This window comes from Carcharodon carcharias, chromosome 4, assembly GCF_017639515.1.
Source record: "Carcharodon carcharias isolate sCarCar2 chromosome 4, sCarCar2.pri, whole genome shotgun sequence".
In the NCBI taxonomy this organism is placed as follows: Eukaryota; Metazoa; Chordata; class Chondrichthyes; order Lamniformes; family Lamnidae; genus Carcharodon; species Carcharodon carcharias.
The window spans coordinates 488,889-510,682 of NC_054470.1; the positions used below are offsets into that span (position 1 = coordinate 488,889).

The 21,794-nt window shown below is 42.6% G+C and overlaps 1 protein-coding gene across 2 annotated transcripts in view; it reads left to right on the plus strand.

Annotated features, from left to right (window-relative positions):
• The window catches only part of wdr36 (WD repeat domain 36), a 124,803-nt gene that overhangs the window by 29,412 nt on the left and 73,597 nt on the right, over nt 1–21,794 (plus strand). For both annotated transcript variants that reach the window (XM_041186807.1, XM_041186806.1), the window contains exon 9: nt 19,783–19,903. In XM_041186807.1, coding sequence (XP_041042741.1) covers nt 19,783–19,903 — 121 coding nt within the window. The remainder of the gene's footprint in view (nt 1–19,782; nt 19,904–21,794) is intronic.

A 21,794-nucleotide genomic window follows, 5' to 3' on the forward strand; every position in this document is an offset into this window, starting at 1 on the left:
AGACTTATACCAGGAATGGATGAGTTGCCTTATAGGTAAAGGTTGGATAGGTTCGGCTTGTATCCACTGGAATTTAGAAGAGTAAGAGGCAACTTGATTGAAACCTTAAGATCCTGAGGGGTCTTGACAGGGAGGATGCTTCCTCTTGGTGGAGAATCTAGAACTAGGGGTCACTGTTTAAAAATAAGAGGTCGCACATGTTAGACATGAGGAGAAATTTTTTCTCTGAAGGTAGTGAGTCTTTGGAACTCTCTTCCTCAAAAAGCAGTGGAAGCAGAGTCTTTGAACATTTTTAAGGCAGAGTTTGATAGATTCTTGATAAAGGTGTGAAAGGTTATTGGGGGTAGGCAGGAATGTGGGGCTGAGTTTACAATCAGATTGGCCCTGATCTTATTGAACGGTGGAGTAGGCTCAAGGGACCGAGTGGCCTACTCCTCCTAATTTGTATGTTCGCATGTAGGAAACAGTTCAGAGTAGGTTCACTAGGCTTGTCCAGGGATGACAGGGCTATCTTGTAGAGCAGAAAGCTAAGAGGTGATTTCATGAAGGTGTTTAAAACCACGAGGGGGCTGGATAAAGTAGGTAGGGAGAAACTGTTCCCTTTCGTAAAAAGATCGAGAATGAGAGGACACAGATTTTAAATGATTTGCAAAAGAAACAAATGTGATGTAAGAAGAAACTTTTTCACACAGCAAGTGGTTCAAATCTGGAAAGCACTGCCTGGAATTGTGGTGGAGGCAGGTTCAGTCAAGGCATTTATGAGGGCATTAGATGATTATTTGAATAGAAATAATTTACAAGGGTACAGGGAAAAGGCAGGAAAGTGGCACTAAGTTATAATGCTCATTTGGAGAGCCGTTGGAGACACGATGTGCCAAATGGCCTCCATCTGTGTCATAACATTCTATGGTTGTAATTCTAATGAGGAAAGGTTGAACAGCTTCATTGTTTACCCATTATAGTTTAGAAGAATGAGAAGTGATCTTATTGAAACATAAGATTCTGAGGGGGCTTGATGGTAGTTGCTCAGAGGACCTTCCTTTTGTGGGGGAAGCTAGAACTAGAGCACAGCTTAAAAATGAGTCCCCCATTTAAGACTGAGATGAAGAGGAATTTCTTCTGAGGTTCAGTAGTCTTTGGTATTCTCCTCCACCAAAAGCGGTGGAAGCTAGGTCATTTAATATATTCAAGGTTGAGTTGGACAGATTTTTGATTGACAAGGAAGTTAGGGGTTCTTGGCGACAGGCAGGAAAGTGGAGCTAAGGCCACAATCAGATCAACCATGATCATTTTGAATGGCAGAATAGGCTGATGGGCCAAACAGCCTACTTGTTTTTTCTCACCTCGTGTAAAATTGTAAATGGCTGAGGCCCAGCACAGATCCTGGTGGCATCTCCCTACTAACTGCCTGCCAACCTAAACATGACTGTTTGTTTGTTTGTTCCTATTTTGTTTTCTGCCCTTTCAGCTAGCCCTCAGTCCATGCCACATGTTGTGTGGCACTACAACCATACTAAATGGGAAAGATTTCAAACAGACCTAGTAGCTCAAGACTGGGCATCCATGAGGTGCTGTGGGCAGTCAGCAGCAGCAGAATTGTACTCGAACACAATTTGCAACCTCATGGCCATACAAATATCCACTTTACCATTACCATCAAGCCAGGGGATCAACCCTGGTTCAATGAAAATTGCAGGAAAGCATGGCAGGAGCAGCACCAGGTATACCTAAAAATGAGGTGTCAACCTGGTGAAGCTATAACACAGGACTACTTGTATAGCAAACAGCATAAGCTGCAAGTGATAGAGCTAAGTGACCCCTCAACCAACAGATCAGATCTAAGTTCTGTAGTCCTGCCATATCCAGTCGTGAATGGTGGTAGGCAGTTAACCAGCTCACTGGAGGAGGAGGCTCCACAAATATCCCCATCAATAAGGTTCCTTCAAAAGCACCTTCCAAATCCACGATCACTACCACCTAGAAGGACAAGGACAGCAGATAAATGGGAACACCACCACCTGGAAGTTCTCCTCCAAGTCACTCACCATCCTGACTTGGAACTATATTGCCATTCCTTCACTGTCGCTGGGTCAAAATCCTAGAACTCCCTTCCTAACAGCACTGTGGATGTAGCTACACCACATGGACTGCAGCAGTTCAAGAAGGCAGCCCGCCACCACCTTCTCATGGGTAATTAGGGATGGGCAATAAATGCTGGCCCAGCCAGCGAAGCCCACATGCAGTGAATGAATTTTAAAAAAAAGAAATCCTCTGTGATGAAGGAGACCAGCACATCATTGCTAAAGATAAGGCTGAAGCATTTGTTCCAATCTTCAGCCACAAGTGCCGACTGGACGATCCATCGCAGCTTCCTCCGGAGGTCCCCACCATCACAGATGCCAGTCTTCGGCCAATTTGATTCACTCCACATGATAGGGGAGGCGGTAGCATAGTGGTATTGTCACTGGATTGGTAATCCAGAGATCCAGGGTAATGCTCTGGGGACCTGAGTTTGAATCCCACCACGAGTTTGAATTCAATACAGACAAGTCTGGAACTAAAAGTCTAATGATGACCATGAAACCATTGTCGTAAAAACCCACCTGGTTCACTAATGTCCTTTAGGGAAGGTTATCTGCCGCCCTTACCTGGCCTGGCCTACAGGTGACTCACATCCAGACCCACAACAACGTGGTTGACTCTTACATGCCCCCTAAATAAGGGCAATTAGGGATTTAATAAATTAACATTAAATGCTAGCCTAGCCAGTGATGCCCACATCCCAAGAACGAATAAAAAAAAAAATCAAGAAACGGCTGAAAGCACTGGATAATGCAAAGGCCCTGACAATATTCTGGCATCTACAACCAAAACGTGGAAAATTGCCCAGGTATGCCCTGTACACAAAAAGCAGGACAAATCCAACCCAGCCACTTACTGCCCCATCAGTCTACTGTCCATCATCAGTAAAGTAACGGAAGGGGTCATCAACAATGCTATCAAGCACCACTTGCTTAGCAATAACTTGCTCACTGAAGCCCATTTTGGAAGAGGGTTGTAGTTGTCGGACATCAATCTTCTCAGATCCAGGACATCACTGCAGGAGTCCCTCAGGGTGGTGTCCTCGGACCAACCATCTTCAGTGCTTCTTCACTGACCTTCCTTCCATCATGAGGTCAGAAGTGGGGATGTTCACTGATGATTGCACAATATTCATGACTCCTCAGACACTGAAGCAGTCCATGTCCAAATGCAGCAAGACCTGCACAATATCTAGACTTGGGCTGGTAAGTGGCAAGTAACATTCATGCCACACAAGTGCCAGGCAATAACCATCTCCGAGAAGAGAATCTAACCATGGCCCCATGATGTTCAATGGCATTACCATCACTGAATCCCCCACTATCAACATCCATTGACCAGAAACTGAACTGGACTAGCCATATAAATACTGTGGTTACAAGAGCAGGTCAGAGGCTAGGAATCCTGTGACGAGTAACTTAACTCCTGACTCCCCAAAGCCTGTCATATTTGTTGTAGATGGTGGACTGGAATATGATGGAATACTCCCCACTTGCTTGGATGAGTGCAGCTCCCACAACACTCAAGAAGCTTGACACTGTCCAGGACAAAGCTGCCCATTTGATTGGCACTCCTTCCACAAACATTGACTCCCTCCACCACCGACGCACATAGCAGCAGTGTGTGCCATCTACAATATGCACTGCAGGAGTTCACCAAGGCTCCTTAGACACCACCTTCTAAACCCACGACCACCACCATCTAGAAGGACAAGGCAGCAGATGGGTGGGAACACCACCACCTGGAAGTTGCCCTCCAAATCCCTCACCATCTTGACTTGGAAATAAATCGCCACTGTCACTGGATCAAAATCCTAGAACTCCCTTCCTAACAGCACTGTGAGTGTATCTGCATCACATGGACTGCAGCTGTTCAAGAAGGCAGCTCACCACCACCACCTTCTCAAGGGCAACTAGGGATGGGCATTAAATGCTGGCCCAGCCAGCAAAGCCCACATCCCATGAATGAATTTTTAAAAAAAGGAAATTTGTCTGCTGTTTGCCCCATTAATTGTTCCAATATTTTGTAATTACCTGTGTTAATTACTTTAATTTCCTCACTCTCAGCCTCCCTTCCCCTACTATTTCTCGTGTTTTTTCGTGTCTTCGACTATGAAGTTGATTGTGCACCTCCTCCTAAAATTGCCATGATCATTGTGATGGTGGCGCCCCTCAGTGCTGTTAGGTAGGAAGTTGCAAGATTATGCTCATTCTAGACATTGCAAACTCTTACTGAGGACAAAATAGCAGACAAAAAGAAAGTTGTATGTGGGAATTCAGTGGCCAGATGATTGTGCAATCAGCACCAAGCTTCTATTGTTTTTTTCCCATAGTAAATATGTAGTTAAGAATTTATAATGATAAAGGTTGACACAAAAAGTTCCATTGGGAATGGCAATGTGATGCCTATGTTACTGGAGTAGTAACCCAGAGGCCTGGAGTAATAATCCAGAGAATGAGAGTTCAAATCTCACCATGACAGTTAACTATTTTCATTCTGTTTAAAAGAGAAAATATGAACATTTAAAAAAGCTGGTGTCAATAAAGTGACAATGAAGCTGTTGGATTTTTTTATTGAAATGGAGCACGTTTCAGTGGGAGAGGATTTTGGGGACACTGGCCATATCATCTGGTTTAGAATAGTTATGGAAAAGGACAAGATACAATCAATAATAAAAATACTCAACCGGTGGAGTTGAAAAGGGATCTGGCCCAGCTGGATTTGAATCAAAAGTTGGTGAACTGAACAATAATTGAACAATGGGCAGCCTTTGAAGGGGAGATGATTTGGATAGAGTGGACATGTTCCTACAGGTTTGGGGAGAGGGGTGGGTTGGGGGTTGATGGTGAGTGGGAAAGCAGGTGGTGGTTTGGCATCCAAAGATCCCTGCACGACTAAAGATGTAAGGGCTAAATTGAGACAGGAGGAGGGCAGGTGGCAATTGTATAGAAAACCAAACTCAATATAGCAAGTGTAGAGGAGATCTTTAAAAAGAGCATGAGAATAGATTGGTGCCTTTGTTATGACCAAGCAGTTGGTAAAGCGGAGTTATTTAAAAATCCCAGAGAGAAACTTTAAACAACTGTCATAATCTATAATTTTAAGTGTTATGTTTAAGATGCGACTCTAAATTCAGGAATCAGACCACCAGTTCTTGAGGTTTCACATTAAACTAAGTGAAACATTTTATTGATTTACGCAGGTTAAAATATATGCACATGGCTACAAATTACTATCATAGCTTTTAACAAATTCCCACACTAATCTCCATTAAGGCAACAGCAACCCATAGACTTAACCAGGTGCCAGACAAAGCATTTTCACCTTATGAATTCAAAATCTGTGGAGCTAATTGGAGGCTTGCAGCTACCTTTTGATCTCTCATTGCCTCTGCTCTGCATACCCGAAAACTGCTGAAGTTATACCTACCACCATTAATTAAATTCAAATTCTCATTGTCTCACCAACCTCTTTGAACTTCACCTTTTAACAATGAAACCCCTTTCATAGTACCAATTTTATTAACCATATAAATATATGGTTTGGTATCTGCTAGGTAGGCAGCAAGTTTTCACCCCACTTTGTGAATGCTCTATTCAAAAATGCAAATGCACGCTATCTCTCTTACATATCAAAACTAGTACACATCAAAGCACCCAGAGTTGCTGGCTTGAAACCAATTAAGACACACCCACAGACTAAATCTCTATTTTAAAAGAAAAATATTTTCTAAAATATATACGTTAAAAGCTTCATGACAACTTAACATAAAAGGGAACCCAAAAGTCTTTTATAAATATACACATAGTAAAAGAACATGGGAGTGAAAGAGCTGGAGTAGTCCATTTGGCCATTTGATCATGGCTGATCTTCTACCTGAACTCCACCTTCCCAAACCCCCATAATCCTTTAGATTTTTGGGTACTAAGGGAATTGTCAACCTCCGTCTTGAATATACTCAATCACTGAGTATATTTAGTTCTGAGGTACGGAATTTCAGAGAGCATCTCAACCTTGAATTAAAAATTTTCTTCGTCCCAATCCTAAATGGCCAGTCCTTGTTCTGAGACTGTGACCCCATTTTCTAGATTCCTCTGCCCGAGGAAACATTTTCTTATTAGCTACGCTATCCAGCTCCTTAAGAATTCTACTTTTCGCTTAGATCACCTTTCATTCTTAACTCCAGGGAATATAAACATAGTCTACTCAATCTCTCTTAATGGAACAATTCCCTTATTTTAGGAACAAGTCTAGCAAATGTCTGTTGCACTCCCTCCAAGGCAAGTCCTTCCTTATGTAAGGAGACCAAAACTACACGTGCTAATCCAGAAGTGGCCTCACCAATTGCCGTAAAATTTTGGTGAAACTTCTTTACTCTGTACTCCAAACAAAAGCTTGCGAACCATTTTCTAATTGCTTTCTAATTGCTCGCTGGATCTGAATGTTAACTTTCTGTGATTTGTGTACAGGAGCACCCAGGTTTCTCTGGATACAAACATTTCTCAGTTTCTCAATATTCAAAAAAAATTGTGTTTTCATTTTTCCTATCAAAGTGGATGATTTCACACTTCACTACATGGTAGATGTTCTTGCCCATATGCCCAAACTAACTTTTTCTGCAGCCTCTTTGTGTCTTCCTCACTGCTTACTTTCTCACCTAACTTTATATTGTCAGCATACTTAGGTATGTTACACTTAGCTAAAAGAAGAAAACTTCATTTATAAAGTGCCCTTCTAGACCACCAGGCATTTCGAAGCACTTTACGTCAATGAAGTGCTTTTGAAAGATAGTCACAAATTGTCTGAAATACGGATGCCAACTTGCATATAGCAAGCTCCCATAAACTGTAATGTGAAATGACCAGATAACCTGTTTTTGCAATATTGATTTAAGGGGTAATTATTGGCCAGGACACCAGGAATAACTCCCATGCTCTCCTTCGCAATAGAACCTTGGTATCTTTTACATCCACTTGAGAGTGTAGACCAGGCCTCAGTTTAACACTGATCTAAAAGACAGCATCTTTGACAGTGCAATACTTCCTCAGTACTGCACTGGAGGATCTGGCTTAATTTTTGTGATGAAGACTTGAAGTGGGATTTGAGCCCAGAAACTTCTGTTTCAGAGGCAAGAGTACCACCAACTTAGCCATGGTTGACATATAAGTCGTCTAAGTCATTAGTATAGATTGTAAATAGCTGATACCCAAGTACTGATCTTTGCATTGCCCAGCTAATTACAGTTTGCCAACCCAAAAATATTCTGTTTATTCCTACTGTTTTCAGTCCATTAGCAATCCTCAATCTTTGCTAATATATTACCCCTATCCCATAGGTCCTAATTTTGTGTAATACTCTGTGCGGCACCTATCAAATGCTGTTTGAAAACCCAAATACACTATATCCACCAGTTTTCCTTTGTATATACAATGCATACTTTCAATGTTTGCCAATGATATATATAGTAACCAATGAGGCAAATAGTAATAGATTGCAAGAGGACATATACTGGTGAAATAGGCAGACACATGGCAGATGAAAAATTAAGCAGAGGACTGTGAAGGGATATGTGAAAAGTATCCCCTGCCTGCCAAACTCCATGGACACTCGGGTTCCACTCCTCCCTCCCCGCCCCCCTCCCCCAGCCTACCAAAACCCTCAGCCAGTTGCAGAACATGTCCTCCCAGTGGGATGAGTGGCTGCAGCCTGGTTGGGACTGGCATAAGGCTGAGTGGTAGCTTCACCCGAGGCCTGCTTCCGGCCTTTTTACTAGTGGAGGTAGGGAAAAAAATTAAGACGCATTCCATTATCCAAAAGTCAGAATTCTGCCAAATGGCAGAAATTTCTCATTTCTGCAGGATAAGGGGCCAGTCATTTAAGACTGAATTGAGGAGAAATGTCTTCATTTTGAAGATTGCAAGTCTTTGCTATTGTCTACCCCACATGGTTCAAACCTGCATGAATATATAAAATATTTTTTACAAAGTGCTTAAAAACACAGATTTTCATTTTTATTTGATATTAAATGTTGATTTATAATACATGAACTATTTCGGTGAACATTCAGGACTTATGTACTGAATGTTACTATGCTGTTTTGTTTTTGCTGGGATCACAAATTCCAGAGTTGTTTTTGTATATTCATTCATGGAATGTGAGCGTTGCAGTCAAGGCCAGCATTAACCACCCTTGAGAAGGTGGTGTTGAGTTAAAGTGGGGGTCACATTGGAAAATAGTTAGCAAAGCACTGCCATAGCCCTTTGCTTCGCTTTCCATGCGCTTAACTCAGCAAGTTCATATTCTGTTGTTTGTATGGACTTCATCCTGTATTGCATGCGCTAACAGAATTGAATGCTGAAATGCTGAGGAGGTAACTTCGGTGATTTGATACAAATACATTGGTCCATATCCTTGATGGTAATAAAAGGTAAACAAAGGGAAAACTAATGTTTCCAATCACTTGAAGTCTAATAATTGCACCCATTTGAAATGGGCTGGAAGCATTTGCATTTCGCTGCAGATCATAAAAAATGCTATAATTACAAGATTCCTTGTCACAACAATCTTTCAGGCTGCTATGTCTGCAACCACTAACTTTTAGGTCTTTTTGTCTTGGGCCACTCTCATCCCTGATTCTGAGATAGATTTCTAAATATTAAAGACAGCAAGGGATATGGGGATAGTGTGGGAAAATGGCATTGAGGTAGATCAGCCATGATTTAGTTGAATGATACAGCAGACTCAAGGGGCTGAATGGTCTTCTCTTTTTTCCTATGAGTCTCTATCAAAACATTCTAGGTTCCCAACCAAGGGAAACAGGCTGTGTCTGCTCTGTCAAGTCCCTTCAGATCATTGTAGGGAAAATGTGAAATTGTTCATTTTGGCAGGAAGAATAAAAGAGAAGTATGTTATCTAAATGATGAGAAATTGCAGAGCTCTGAGGCGCGGAGAGATCTGGGTGCCTTAGTAAATGAATCACAAAAGGCTAGTATGCAAGCACAGCAAGTAATTAGGAAAGCTAATAGAATGTTATCATTTATTGCGAGGGGAATTGAATATAAAAATAGGGAGGTTATGCTACAGTTGCACAGGGCACTAGTAAGACCATATTTGGAGTACTGTGTCTAGTATTGCTCACCTTTTTTAGGAAGGATGTAAATGCATTAGAAGTAGTTCAGAAAAGGCTTGCCAGACTAATACCTGGAATGGGTGGGTTGACTTATGAGGAAAGGTTGGGTGGGCTAGGCTTATATCTGCTGGAGTTTAGAAGAGTAAGAGGCAACTTGATTGAAACATATAAGATCCTGAGGGGTCTTGACAGGGTGGATGTGGAGAGGATGTTTCCTCTTGTGGGAGAATCTAGAACCTAAGAGTCACTGTTTAAAAATAAGGGGTTGCTCATTTAAAATAGAGATTAGGCAAAATGTTTTCACTTGGAGGGTCCTGAGTTTTTGGAGCACTCTTCCTGAAAAGGTGGTGGAAGCAGAGCCTTTGAATACTTTTAAGGAAGAGGTGGATAATTCTTGATAAGCACGGGGGTGCTAAATTATCGGGGGGTAGGTGGGATACAGATTTCGGGTTACTATCAGATCAGCCATGATCTTATTAAATGGTGGAGCAGGCTTGAGGGACTGATGGCCTACTGCTCTCATCCTTCTAAATTACAAACTGAATAACTTCACACTTCCCCACATTATACTTCATCTGCCACCTTGTTGCCCACTCATTGAATCTTTGTGTACTCCTCACAAGCTTACATTTCCACCTAGCTTTGTATTGTCAGGAAACTTGGATACACTCTTTAGTCTCTTCATCCAATTCATCAATATAGATAGTAAATAGTTGAGGCTGCAGCACAGATTCTTGTGACACTTCACTCCCACTAATTACAACCTGCCTACATGAAAATGTCCCATGTATCCCTACTCTGTCCATCGCTGATGTGTTACCTCCAATCCCTACTCCATAAGCCCTTGTTTTTCATATACTAGCTCCCCTTTATCTATTCCCCTAGCTGTGTCCTCAAAAAACTCAAATTTGTCAAACAAGATTTCCCTTTTGTAAAACCACATTGACTTTGTCTGATCATACTATAATTTTCTAAGTGCATTGTTAAGACTTTCTTACTAATAGATTCTAGCATTTTCCCAATGACTGATGTCAGGCTGACTGGCTTGCAGTTCCCTATTATCTGTCTTCCTCCTTTCTTGAAAAGTGATTTTACATTTGCTAAATTCCAATCTGCTGGGCCTGCTCTAGAATCTAGGGTAGATTTTAAAAAATCATAACCAGTATTCCCTCTGTTGCTGTACCTACTTCTTAGAATCCTAGGATGTAGCCCATCAGGTTCTGGGGTTAATGACTTTTAGTGCTTAAGTTTACTTTTAAGACTTTCTCTTTGCTGATATTAATTATTTTAAGTCCCTCACTCTTATTAGCCCCTTGGTTATCCTCTAGTTCAGGTACGTAATTTGTGCGTTCTACTGTGAAGACAGACACAAAATATTTGTTCAGTGTCTGTCATTTCCTCATTTCTCATGATAATTTACACTGTCTCTTGCCTCTAAGGGACTAAGGTTTACTTTAGCCACTCTTATTTTTCTTATACAGCTTATAAAAGCTGTAACAATCTGTTTTTATATAACTAGCTTGCTCTCATTCTACTTTTTCCCTTTTTATCATTTTTTTTTTGGTGATGCTCTGCTGGTTTTAAAATTCTCCCAATCGTCAGGTTTACTAATATTGTTTGCAATACTATAAGCCTCTTTTAATCTAATACTATTCGTAACTTCCCTAGTCTCTCTTTCTCTTGGGCAATCCCTTGGGGCCGAGGATGACTTGCTAACACACTACAAGTGAATTCTCAGGTGACTGAAGAGTCCAATGTGTGACCTACAATGTCTCTTACAGGTGGGGAAGACGGTAGTAGAGCGATCGAGTGAATGGGGTGCCTGGGTTGCCACGCACTCCTTTCGTTACCACCGCTTGACTTCAGCTAGACCTTGGCGATGAGACTGGAGGAGCTCAGCACCTTCCCGGATGCTTTCCCTCCACTTCGGGCATCTTAGGCCAGGGATTCCCAGGTGTCAGTGGAGATGTTGCTGCTGATGGCCCTCAGCTCCTCATGGATGCTTGGTCTTGAGTTGCTAGATCTGTTCGAAATCTATCACATTTAGCACGGCGCTAATGCCACATAACACGATGAAGGGTATCCTCAATGTGAAGGTGGGACTTCGTCTCCACAATGACTGTGCATTGGTCATTCCAACCAATATTGTCATGGACAGATGCATCTGTGGCAGGCAGGTTAATGAGGACGGGCTCAAGTGTGTTTTTTCCCCTCTTGTTGGTTCCCTTACCACCTGTCGCAGACTCTGTCTAGGAGCTATGTCATTTAGGACTCGGCCAGCTCAGTCAGTGGTGGTGCTACCGAGCCACTTTTGGTGATGGACATTGCCACCTTCAATGCTTCCCCCAAGTGGTGTTCAACATGGAGGAGCACTGATTCATCAGCTGAGGGAGGGTGGTATGTGGTAATCAGTAGGAGGTTTCCTTGTCCATGTTTGACCTGATGACATGAGACTTCATGGGGTCCAGAGTTGATGTTGAGGACTCCCAGGGCAACTCTCTCCCAACTGTATGCCACTTTTCCACCTCTGCTGGGCTGGGTCTGACCTGCCGGTGGGACAGGACACATCCAGGGATGGTGATGGTGGTGTCTGGGATATTATCTAAGGTATGATTCCGTGAGGATGACTGTCAGGCTTTTGCTTGACTAGTCTGTGAGACAGCTCTCCCAATTTTGGCACTAGCCCCCAGATGTTAGTATGGAGAGCTTTGCACGTTCGACAGGGCAACGACTGCTGTTGTTGTTTCCAGTGCCTAGGTCGATGATGGGTGGTCCGTCCAGTTTCATTCCTTTTTTGTGACTTTGTAGCGGTTTGTTACAACTGAGTGGCTTGCTCAGCCATTTCAAAGAGCAGTTAAGTGTCAACCATATTGTTGTGGGTCTGGAGCCACGTATAGGCCAGACCAGGTAAGGATGACAGATTTCCTTCTATGAAGGGCATTAGAGGGTGTCCTTGATGTGTTTCCTCTGCGCTCTTGGGGCTCACTTGCCGTGTTGAAGTTTCGAGTAGAGAGCTTGTTTTGGGAGTCTCTTGTCAGGCTTGTGGGGCAATGTGGCCCATCCAGCGGAGCTGATAGAACATGGTCAATGCTTCGATGCTGGAGTTGATGGCCTGAGTGCAAACACTGACTTTGGTGTGCCTGTCCTGCCAATGGATTTGCAGGATCTTATGGAGGCAGCACTGGTGGTACTTCTCCAGATTTTGAGGTGCCTGCTGTACATGGTCCACATCTCTGAGCCATATAGGAGGACGTGTATCACTACATCTCTGTAGACCAAGAGCTTGGTGCCGGATTTGAGATCCTGGCCTTCAAACACACTCTTCCTCAGGCAGCTGAAGGCTGTGCTGGCACACTGAAGGCAGTGTTGAACCTTGTCGTCGATGTCTGCCGTTGTTGACAGTTGGCTTCCAAGGTATGGAAAGTGGTCCATGTTGTCCAGGCTCCCTCCCCATCTCTTTGTGGTACGAATGTTTAGTGTAAGGCCCATGCTCATGTAGGTGTTGACGATGGCTTGGAGCTCGACGTCAGCATATTGTAATGCAGTGACAAAGGATGGGACATCCTTGGATGTGGCTTGCAGGTGGCAGAGGTTGAACAGGTTCCCGTTTGTTCTATAGTTTATATATAGCGGTGAGATGGAGCATTGCAGCAAGGAAGATCGAGAAGAGCTTCAGTGTGATGACACAGCCTTGCTTGACCCTGGTCTGAAAGTGAGTTGGGTCTGTGGTGGATCTGCTGGTTAGGATCACTGCATGCATGCCATCGTGGCATAGGTGGACATTGGTGACAAACTTCTGGGGGCAGCTGAAATGGAGGAGGATGCTCCATAATCCTTCACAGTTGACAGTGTCGCAGATGTTTGTGAGGTTAAAGAAGGTCATGTACAAGGCTTGGTGCTGTTCCCTGTATTTCTCTTGCAGTTGCCGTGTGGTGAAGATCATGTCTGTTGTGCCCCTTAGTGGGCAGAATCCGCACTGTGACTCTGGGAGGAGCTCTTCAGCCACTGGGAGAAGGCAATTGAGGAGGATTCTTGATTTGGCCAGCTTTTCTGTGGCCGACAGAGTTACCGCAGCCGGACTCATTAACTTTCTTGAAGTTGGTCACGATTATGCCATCTCTGAGATCTCCTGGCATGCCCGCTTCCTTCCAGATAGGGGAGTTGAGGCCGTGTGTTTGCACCAATAGTGCTTCTCCATGCTTTAGTGCTTTGGCAGGGGTTCCATCTACTCCTGATGCCTTGTTGTTTTTTACCTGTCAAATGGCCTTTTCTACCTCATGCTGGTTTGGGCTTGTACTGAGATGGTGGCAGGTAGCATGCTGCGGGATTGAGTTGAAGACACTTGCGTTGAAGACTGTGTCCCTGTTAAGAAGATCTGTGAAGTGCTCCTTGCAGCAAGTGCTGACCACCTCCCTGTCCTTGATGAGCACCTGCCTGTTCCTGGCCAACAGTGGAGTGAGCCTTGGGTGCTTGGGTTCTTGGTGGCCTTGATTGTGCTAAAGAAACCTCACATGTCAAGGTTGTTGGCTAACTGTTGGATCTCAGCTTTCTCCACCCACCATCTGTCCTTTATGTTGTGGGTTTTTTGCTGGACCTCAGCCTTCAGCCTCCTGTAGAGCTGCTTTCTTGCTCTCGAGTTGGGTTGCTGTTTCAGGTTCAGAAATGCCTTGCGCTTGCAGCTTATCAGCTCCTGGATCTTCTGGTCATTCCCGTCGAACCAATCTTGATGTTTCCTGGTTGAGTGACCAAGCGTCTCTATGCTGATTACGAAGGCCTTGAGGGCAGACCTGGCTGTGGGGACTCTCTGTCTCTACATCACTGGGAGTCACTAGGTTTGCAGGTGCTGGCTGAATAGGGCTCTCATATCAGGATCATCACTGTTGATTTTCCTGCAACATTGTTTCTGTTGTCGTCGCTGCTTTGGGGCTACATTGATATTGATTAAGGAGGGATTAGGCAGTGGTCCATCCAGCAGTCGCTGACTCCCGTCATGGCGCGGGTGACACACATGTCCTTGTGGCCCCTCGCTTGGACCGTGACGTAGTCAAGCAGGTGCCAGTGCTTGGAGCGAGGGTGTTGCCATGAGGTCTTGTACTTGTTTCTGACAGAACAAGGTGTTGGTTATGACAAAGTCGTGATTTAGGCATTTTGTCAGGAGCAGGGTACCATTGGTGTTGGATTTTCCTACCCCCTTTCTGCCAATTACATCTCCCCAGAGGCCTGTGCCCTTCCCAACTCTGGCTTTGAATTCGCCAAGGAGGTTCAGCTTATTGCCCACTCGGACTCAGGCCAGGAATTGTCTGAGGCTGGATTAAAATTCCTCCTTGGACTCCTCTGCAGCATCCATTATTGGGACCTACACGCTGAGGACTGTAGCGTATTAGTTCTGGGCGAGGGTGAGCCGAAGGGTCTTGAGGCACTCACTTATCCCGCAAGGGGTGTCCTTAAGATGGCCAACTAGTTCATTTTTAATGGCAAAGCCATCCCCGTGGAAGTGGCGATCTTCTACTGGTTTACCTTTCCAGAAGAAGGTGTAACCGCCACCTTGTTCCTTGAGCTGTCCTCCCCCTGCCTGCCGGGTCTCACTTAGGGCGGGATGCCAATTGTCAAATGTCTGAGCTCCCGAGCAACGACAGCAGTACTCCGTTCTGGTCTGTCGCTGTTCGTGTTGTCCATGAGGGTCCTTATGTTCCAGGTCCCGAACTTCATTTTAAGGGGGTGGAAGATACCTGGGCGTGAGTTCTTTTAACATGGGGTGCCCGTTGCACACCAGCTACCACACAGGCTTCACGGAACAAAGCCTTGGTCCAGTGGCAAGGGGGTCCGAGATAACCGGAGACCAGGCCCCACTGGTCCAACCCAAGTGAGCTATGGATGGATCTTTCTCACTGAGTTTTTGTTTTTTAATTAAACTTATTTTTGTTGAGCATTTTGGTTTATTTGTTTAAATGTTTCCCATTGTTTATTTGTTGGCATACCTTTTAGTGTATTTACATACTCAGCCGTAGCCAGCTCTCCCCTCATACCTAAGCATTTGGTTTTGTTTAAGATTCTTGTTTTGGACTTCAGAATGTTGCTCTGAAACTTGATATTGTATAATCATTTTTTCCCAGAGGATCTTCAAATGTGAGATTATTAATTAGCCCTGCCTCATTACACAATACTAATTCTGAAGTAGTATTATTTCTACTTGATTCCACAATATATTATTCCAAGAATGTATCACAAAAGTATTCACCAAATTCAGCTTCCAGACTATCTTCGTCAGTTTGTTGTCTAATCTTTATGAAGAGTGCAGTCCCCCATGATTATCACATTGCCTTTGTCACAAGCTCCAATTATTTTTGTCTAACTGTATAACTACTTTTTGTGGCCCATAAGCTACTCTCACCAGCATTTTTCGACCTTTGTTGTTTCTAATTTCCACCCAAACTGATTCTACTTCCTGATCTTCTGATGTGTGATCATTTCTTACCAATGTCCTTAACTATCATGGCTCCCCTTTTCCATTCTGTCTGTCTTTTCAATGTTGTGACCATGCCTCTGTAATAGCGATTAGATCTAAAAACCATTTATCTCTATTTGTGCCACCAGTTCATCGATCTTATCACAAGTGCTTTGTGCATTCAGATTAAGAGCTTATCACATTTTTTACCACTATTTTTTGCATTGACCTTATTTGCTGATGGCTGTTATCATTAAACTCTCTGTCCCTACTTGTTCATTCTGCTTGTCTTTACCCAAATTGCTGGACTGCTCTGTTGCCTTGAGTTTTATGATTAGATTTCTACATTTTCCTTCACCACTCTCCCCTCCTGCTAATAACTTTAAGCCCGATCCACTGTCCTGGTTATATAGGCTGATTTAGGTGAAGTCTATGCAAATGGAAAAGCTCCATCTTTCGCCAGTTCTGGTCCCAGCGTCCCATGAGCAGAAACCTTTTCTTCCCAAATCAGTCTTCAAGCCACTCATTTAATTCTCTTATCTGCTTGACCGTGTCATAATTGGCTCAAGATTATTACCTTGGGATCCTGCTTTTTTAGAATCCAGCTCCCCAAACTCTTTCCACAGAACCTCATTCTTAGTTCTACCTATGTCTTTGGTTCTTAAATGGACCGTGTCAGTAGAATTCCACCCCCCCTCCAATCTTCCCCTGTCACTAGGCAGACAGCACAATAGCAGAACTCCAGAGAATAGTATTGTTTCCCTGACCATTCTGTTCCTTATCACTACAGCATTCCTGTTCACTCCCCCTACTTGAATGAGCTCCTGAACCATGGTACTATGAATAGTTTGCCCAATCACCCTGCAGTCTTTGTTCTCCTCCATGTAGGCAACAAGTACCTCGTACAAGTTGGACAAAGATGAGACCAAGGTTCCTTCATTGCTACCTTCTGGATCCCCACACTAGTCTGTCCAGAAATTCCCACAAGCTGTAGCTACAACACACCATCTGTCTTGCCATGTCAATTAAATTGATGACTTATTTAATTTATTAAAATGATTGTTCTATTGATTATTTTAATTCTATAGATTAATTAGTTTGTTTTATTAATTTAATGTAATAGTGAGTTACAGGTTCTTAGCTCTGTGGTTGACATGTCCCTAGCTTAAAGAGCAAAAATAAAACGAATACTCACCAGCCAATTACCTATCCGCTGTCCTGTGGTGCAATTCTGATTTTTTTCTTCAGAATTAGAGCTTTGGCATCGACTCTGCTCCAGGGGCTTGCTTTATCTCCACCTGCTGCTCTCTTGCTCAGCAGCAGCTCCACTCTGACCTTGGTTTATCTCCAGCTGCTCCTCTCTTTTTCGCTCGGGCCCGTACTTGGTTATTGTTTTATCTCCAGCCAGTCCTCTCTGCTCCTTTTGCTCTCTATATTCAAACATTAAAATTCACATTGTTATAGCTCAATGGGAAGTTTTACTATTGATGTTGTAGGACTCGACTCTGGTCATCAGGTGATACTGTAATTTTGGCTTTACTAATTTCTAACCTGTGGATGGCATTGTGCATGTTGCAGTGTTTGAATTAAGGCCACAGGAACAAACTTTGAAGAAGGAAAGAATGAAAAAGTCTTGGGCTGTCTACTTTCCTCTCAACAACATTCTTTCCTTTCAATGGTTTATTCAATAATAGAATATTATAACACAGAATGAGGCCATTATGCCCATCTGATTGCTCTGAATAATCCACTTAGCCTCATTTCCCTGTTCTTTCATGAAGCCATTTATTTTTTTGTTTTCAATTATTTATGCATTTCCTTTTAAAAGCTGTTATTGATTTTGCTTCCATAATTTTTGCTAGGATATCCCATGTTTTAACATTGCTCTACTTTAAAAATAAATTCTTAAATTCTCTTTTCATTTGTTTTGTTGTTGAACTTAAATTAATGGCCTTTAGGTACTGCCTCATGTACCAGGGACAACAGTTTTTCCCCATCTAAGCTGCTCTAAATTTTGAACATCTCTCTGATCTCTTCCTAACCTTCTCTGTCTGATTCAAAATAAAGCCCACTTTCTCTAGCTTGTCTTCATGGTTAATGCTCATTAATGTTGGTATCATCTTATTAACCTCCTTCTGCACCACCTCATCGACCTGGCAGCCTTTTTGAAGTAGAGTGGTAAAAACTGGACACTAAGCCATTGTAACCTTTTTGCTTCTGTACTCTCTTCCCATATTTATTAAAACTAAGATCCTGTTTTCATTTTTGTAGCTTTATTAGCATGCCCTCCAGCTTTTAAAGATTTGGCTAGCTAAATCCTTTTTTTTATAAAGATTTGTGCATCTAACTTCTGAACCAAACTTAATAATATCTTGCCTAGAATATGGTTCCACAAATTGGAGACGCTACAGTACCTTGTGGATGTATCCGTTATTTTGTGGTGTCACAACCTAGTTAAGGACCATTAACATTTAAAGAAAATCCGAACACCTTGTTTTAGCCAATAGAATTACACCAGAAGATTTCACTTAAATGAAACAAACTTTATTGTATACAGGAGAACTAAACAAAACAATCACTGTTAACATATATAGTTATAAACCACACTATTATGCACATAGGTTTACTTTTTGCTTCCCTAAGAATTCTCTTATAAGACACATCAATCTTAAAGTTATTGACTTCTGTAGGGATCAGCCATAAGAATTCTACAGTCCCTTGGAGAATTCTCTTCAGCTTCAGCTATTTGCAGAGGTAAAACTACATTTGCAGTCTCTTGACTGTGGATGTCTCAGTCCCCCTTTCTGGTTACCTTTCAATACTTACAAGCTAATCTAATTGTTGCTTTCTTTGCCACAAACTTCTCTGGAGGACAACGGTAGTTAATTCCACTAGTTTCAAACTAGGGAATCTTCCAGCTTCTGTTCCCTCCCAAAATTCAAACTGAGATTACGCCTCACCTACATTCCACATAGCGAATGATGAAGTTAGTTTTTTACTCTGCTTGCAGTGCAGGCCTGACGAACTATCAGTTATTTTGACTTTCTCTTAGTGAGTTGCAAACTACTCAAGGTCCGAACTGCAGCAAAAAATCCTCTTCCAGCAAACACTCAGATAAATTGAAACCAGAGAGCCTTCCTAAAATCCATCCATCTCCATGGCTATGTAGCCTGCTCTGGGCTATCCTCAAACTGAACTCTCCAAGTTAAATGTCCCTCATTTACAATTGCTTTTTTGATCTGATGAAGTAAATGTGTTTTATAACCTTACAGGATACCTGAATGCTCTTAAACTAATTAAGCTCTAACTTCCAAAACAAAAACACTTCTCTGGAATACAAGCTTTATAAACATCACCTCCCCAGTTCTCCAACTGAGGAAGCTTAATTAAGTGTATTCACTATTCTAGGGAAATACAGCAGCCTATTTGTACATAGCAAGGTGTTGCAAACAGCTGAGAGACAAATTATCACTTGACCTGCTTTTGGGCTTAAAATGTTGACCAGGTACTGGCAGGAACTCCCCTACTGTTCAGAGTACCACAGGAGCTTTTATGCTCACCTGAGATGATAGGGCCCTGATATAACATCCCTTCAGAAAGACAGCACTCCTGATGTTGAAGCAGCCCTTCAGTGTTGTACTGAATGCTGTCTACGTTATGTGCTAAGGTCTCTGAAGTTGGGCTTGAACCCCTGTCAGTCTGACTCTCAAGCTGACTGCCTGTATTTCAGCAAGAATCTGGTCTGAGTGTGCATAGTGAAAACTGCAGTTAAAGATGACAGTCTGCAATAAACCAATAGGTGAACAAAATAAATTGAAGCAAGAGCCAAGAACTTTACAGTCAAATAAAGGAAATGTGTACCTTGACAGATAGAGCTGTTAAGGGTAGCCTTAGTTTACAAGGGAGAAATTAGGAAATCAATAAAATGTGCAGTAGGTGTGAAAACGTGACCCTAGACACAATGTTGGATTGTATTATACAAGAAGTAATTATTTGACCTTATTAACAGCCAGGAGATGATAGAACAGGTCAGAGTTGGCGAATATGTCTAGTGGGGGAAAGCATTGTTTAAGAGTATTTATCCCTGTTTTAAAATTATTATAAATGTACTCTGTTTCCTGGCCAGGTCTGGATTTTTGATGCTCCAGAAGGTGGAGGTCGCCTTTTACGGTGCCGTATGGGACACAGTGCCCCTCCAACCAAAATACAATATCATGGATCTGATGGACAGAACATCCTTAGTTCTGGTAAGAACAGATTTTTCTTGTGGGTCATTGCTTGGTCTTCAGTTATCTTACTAAAAGATACCTTGGTTTGATCAGGTTAAACCTCTTTTAAATGTAATAAAAGTAAAATTGCTGTATATGCCATGAAAGAAAATACTGTTGACTTAATGTTCATTACCCCATGCCAGTGTAAGCTATTCTGCATGAATCTACATTATCTATCTGGCGAATTGCAAACTCAACATTGCTCATCTCCAAGGCATTGGTATATTAGACGATCTTCTACCAATACATTCTTTACTTTTCCAATGCTTGTGGAGAGCAATATTCAATGAGACCACACCTGGAGTACTGTGTGCAATTTCGCTCTCCTTACCTAAGAAAGGATATACTTGCCATAGAGGGAGTGCAGTGAATGTTCACCAGACTGATTCCTGGGATGGGGATTGTCATATGAGGAGAGATTGGGCCAAGCAGGCCTGTATTCACTGGAGTTCAGAAGAATGAGAGGGGAATCTCATTGAAAGGTATAAAATTCACAATCTCAGGATATGAGGTAGGCCACTTAGGATGAGATGAGGAGAAATTTCTTCATTCAGAGGGTGCTGAACCTTTGGAATTCTCTACCACAGAAGGCTGTGGTGGTCAAGTCACTGAATGTATTTTAAGAAGGAAATGGATTTCTAGACTCTAAAGGCATCTAGGGGTATGGGGAGAGAGAGGAGTATGGCGTTAAGATAGAGGATCAAGCCATGATCATATTGAATGGTGGAGCAGGCTTGAAGGGCCAAATTACCTACTCCTGCTCCTATTTTTAATGTTTCTATGAATGAACATGAAAGACCCAAGGAGAGTTCAAATTTGTCTTCCACAGCGTTGGTGCTAATTAGGTTTACCCAGTTTGTGTAGATTGAATTCCGAAGCAGAACCTCTATGGGAATTTGTCTCAGGGCAAATGGCATCAAGATGGTCAATGCAAACGATATAAAGACACCCTTAAAAAAAAAAAAGCCTCTCCACCTTCTGCATTGCAGAATCCCTCTCTGGGGACAACACTGTAGCAGACCAGCCCATGTGGAGGCAAGCATTGAAATTTGTTTCAGCATGCTTCAAAGACCATCTATGTCAAACTCTCATATCAAACGTGCCTAGAGGTGGCACAGCTGCAGAAGTTCTGTCATTCACAACGACAAATTGAACTGTTAGTTTGGTGGATGTTAATGCCAATTCCACATCAGACTCTTCAGTCATGAGATAGCCCATAGAAGACAATGAAATCATTTACACCTTGGGCGTACTTGAATAACGAGGCAATAAAACAGCTTAATGACTTATATCAGGAATTTGCCAGTCAGCTCAACGATACAATGGGCAACCTTTTGCTTGGATTGGTGGATTTAAAGAGAACGTTTCCAGTTTTTAACAAAACTGGAAAGGCTACCGATGTAACAGGTTTTAAGCAAGTACAGGTGTAGAGAAAGAGATGATGGGTGGAAAGAATAAAAAGGGGGAGGTGTGTGATGTGTTGGAAGACAGGAGTGATTTAATAAACAATTGAACCATGGCCACCAGTTGCTGTCCAAACATAGCAGTGGGATCTGAAATTGTTGAACCTTGTTGAGGCTGGAAGACAGTAAAGGGCCAAATCAAAGCTATACAGTGTTCTGCTCAGACCACATCTTGAGAGTACAGTATTCATTGGATTGTTGCAGACAGTGGAGCGAACAGGCACAGTGTTGATCTGTGAATGTCAAACGCCTGAAAGTTGGATTTGCTTGTCAACTTTCAAAAGGGGTATGTAATACTGAGGAATATGTAAATCCAGCAAATTACTTTAAATTGCATAAGTGGGACAAGCGCGGCCAGAAGCATAAAGAAGTGAAGAGGTCACTCAACGTATCTCTCACCACGC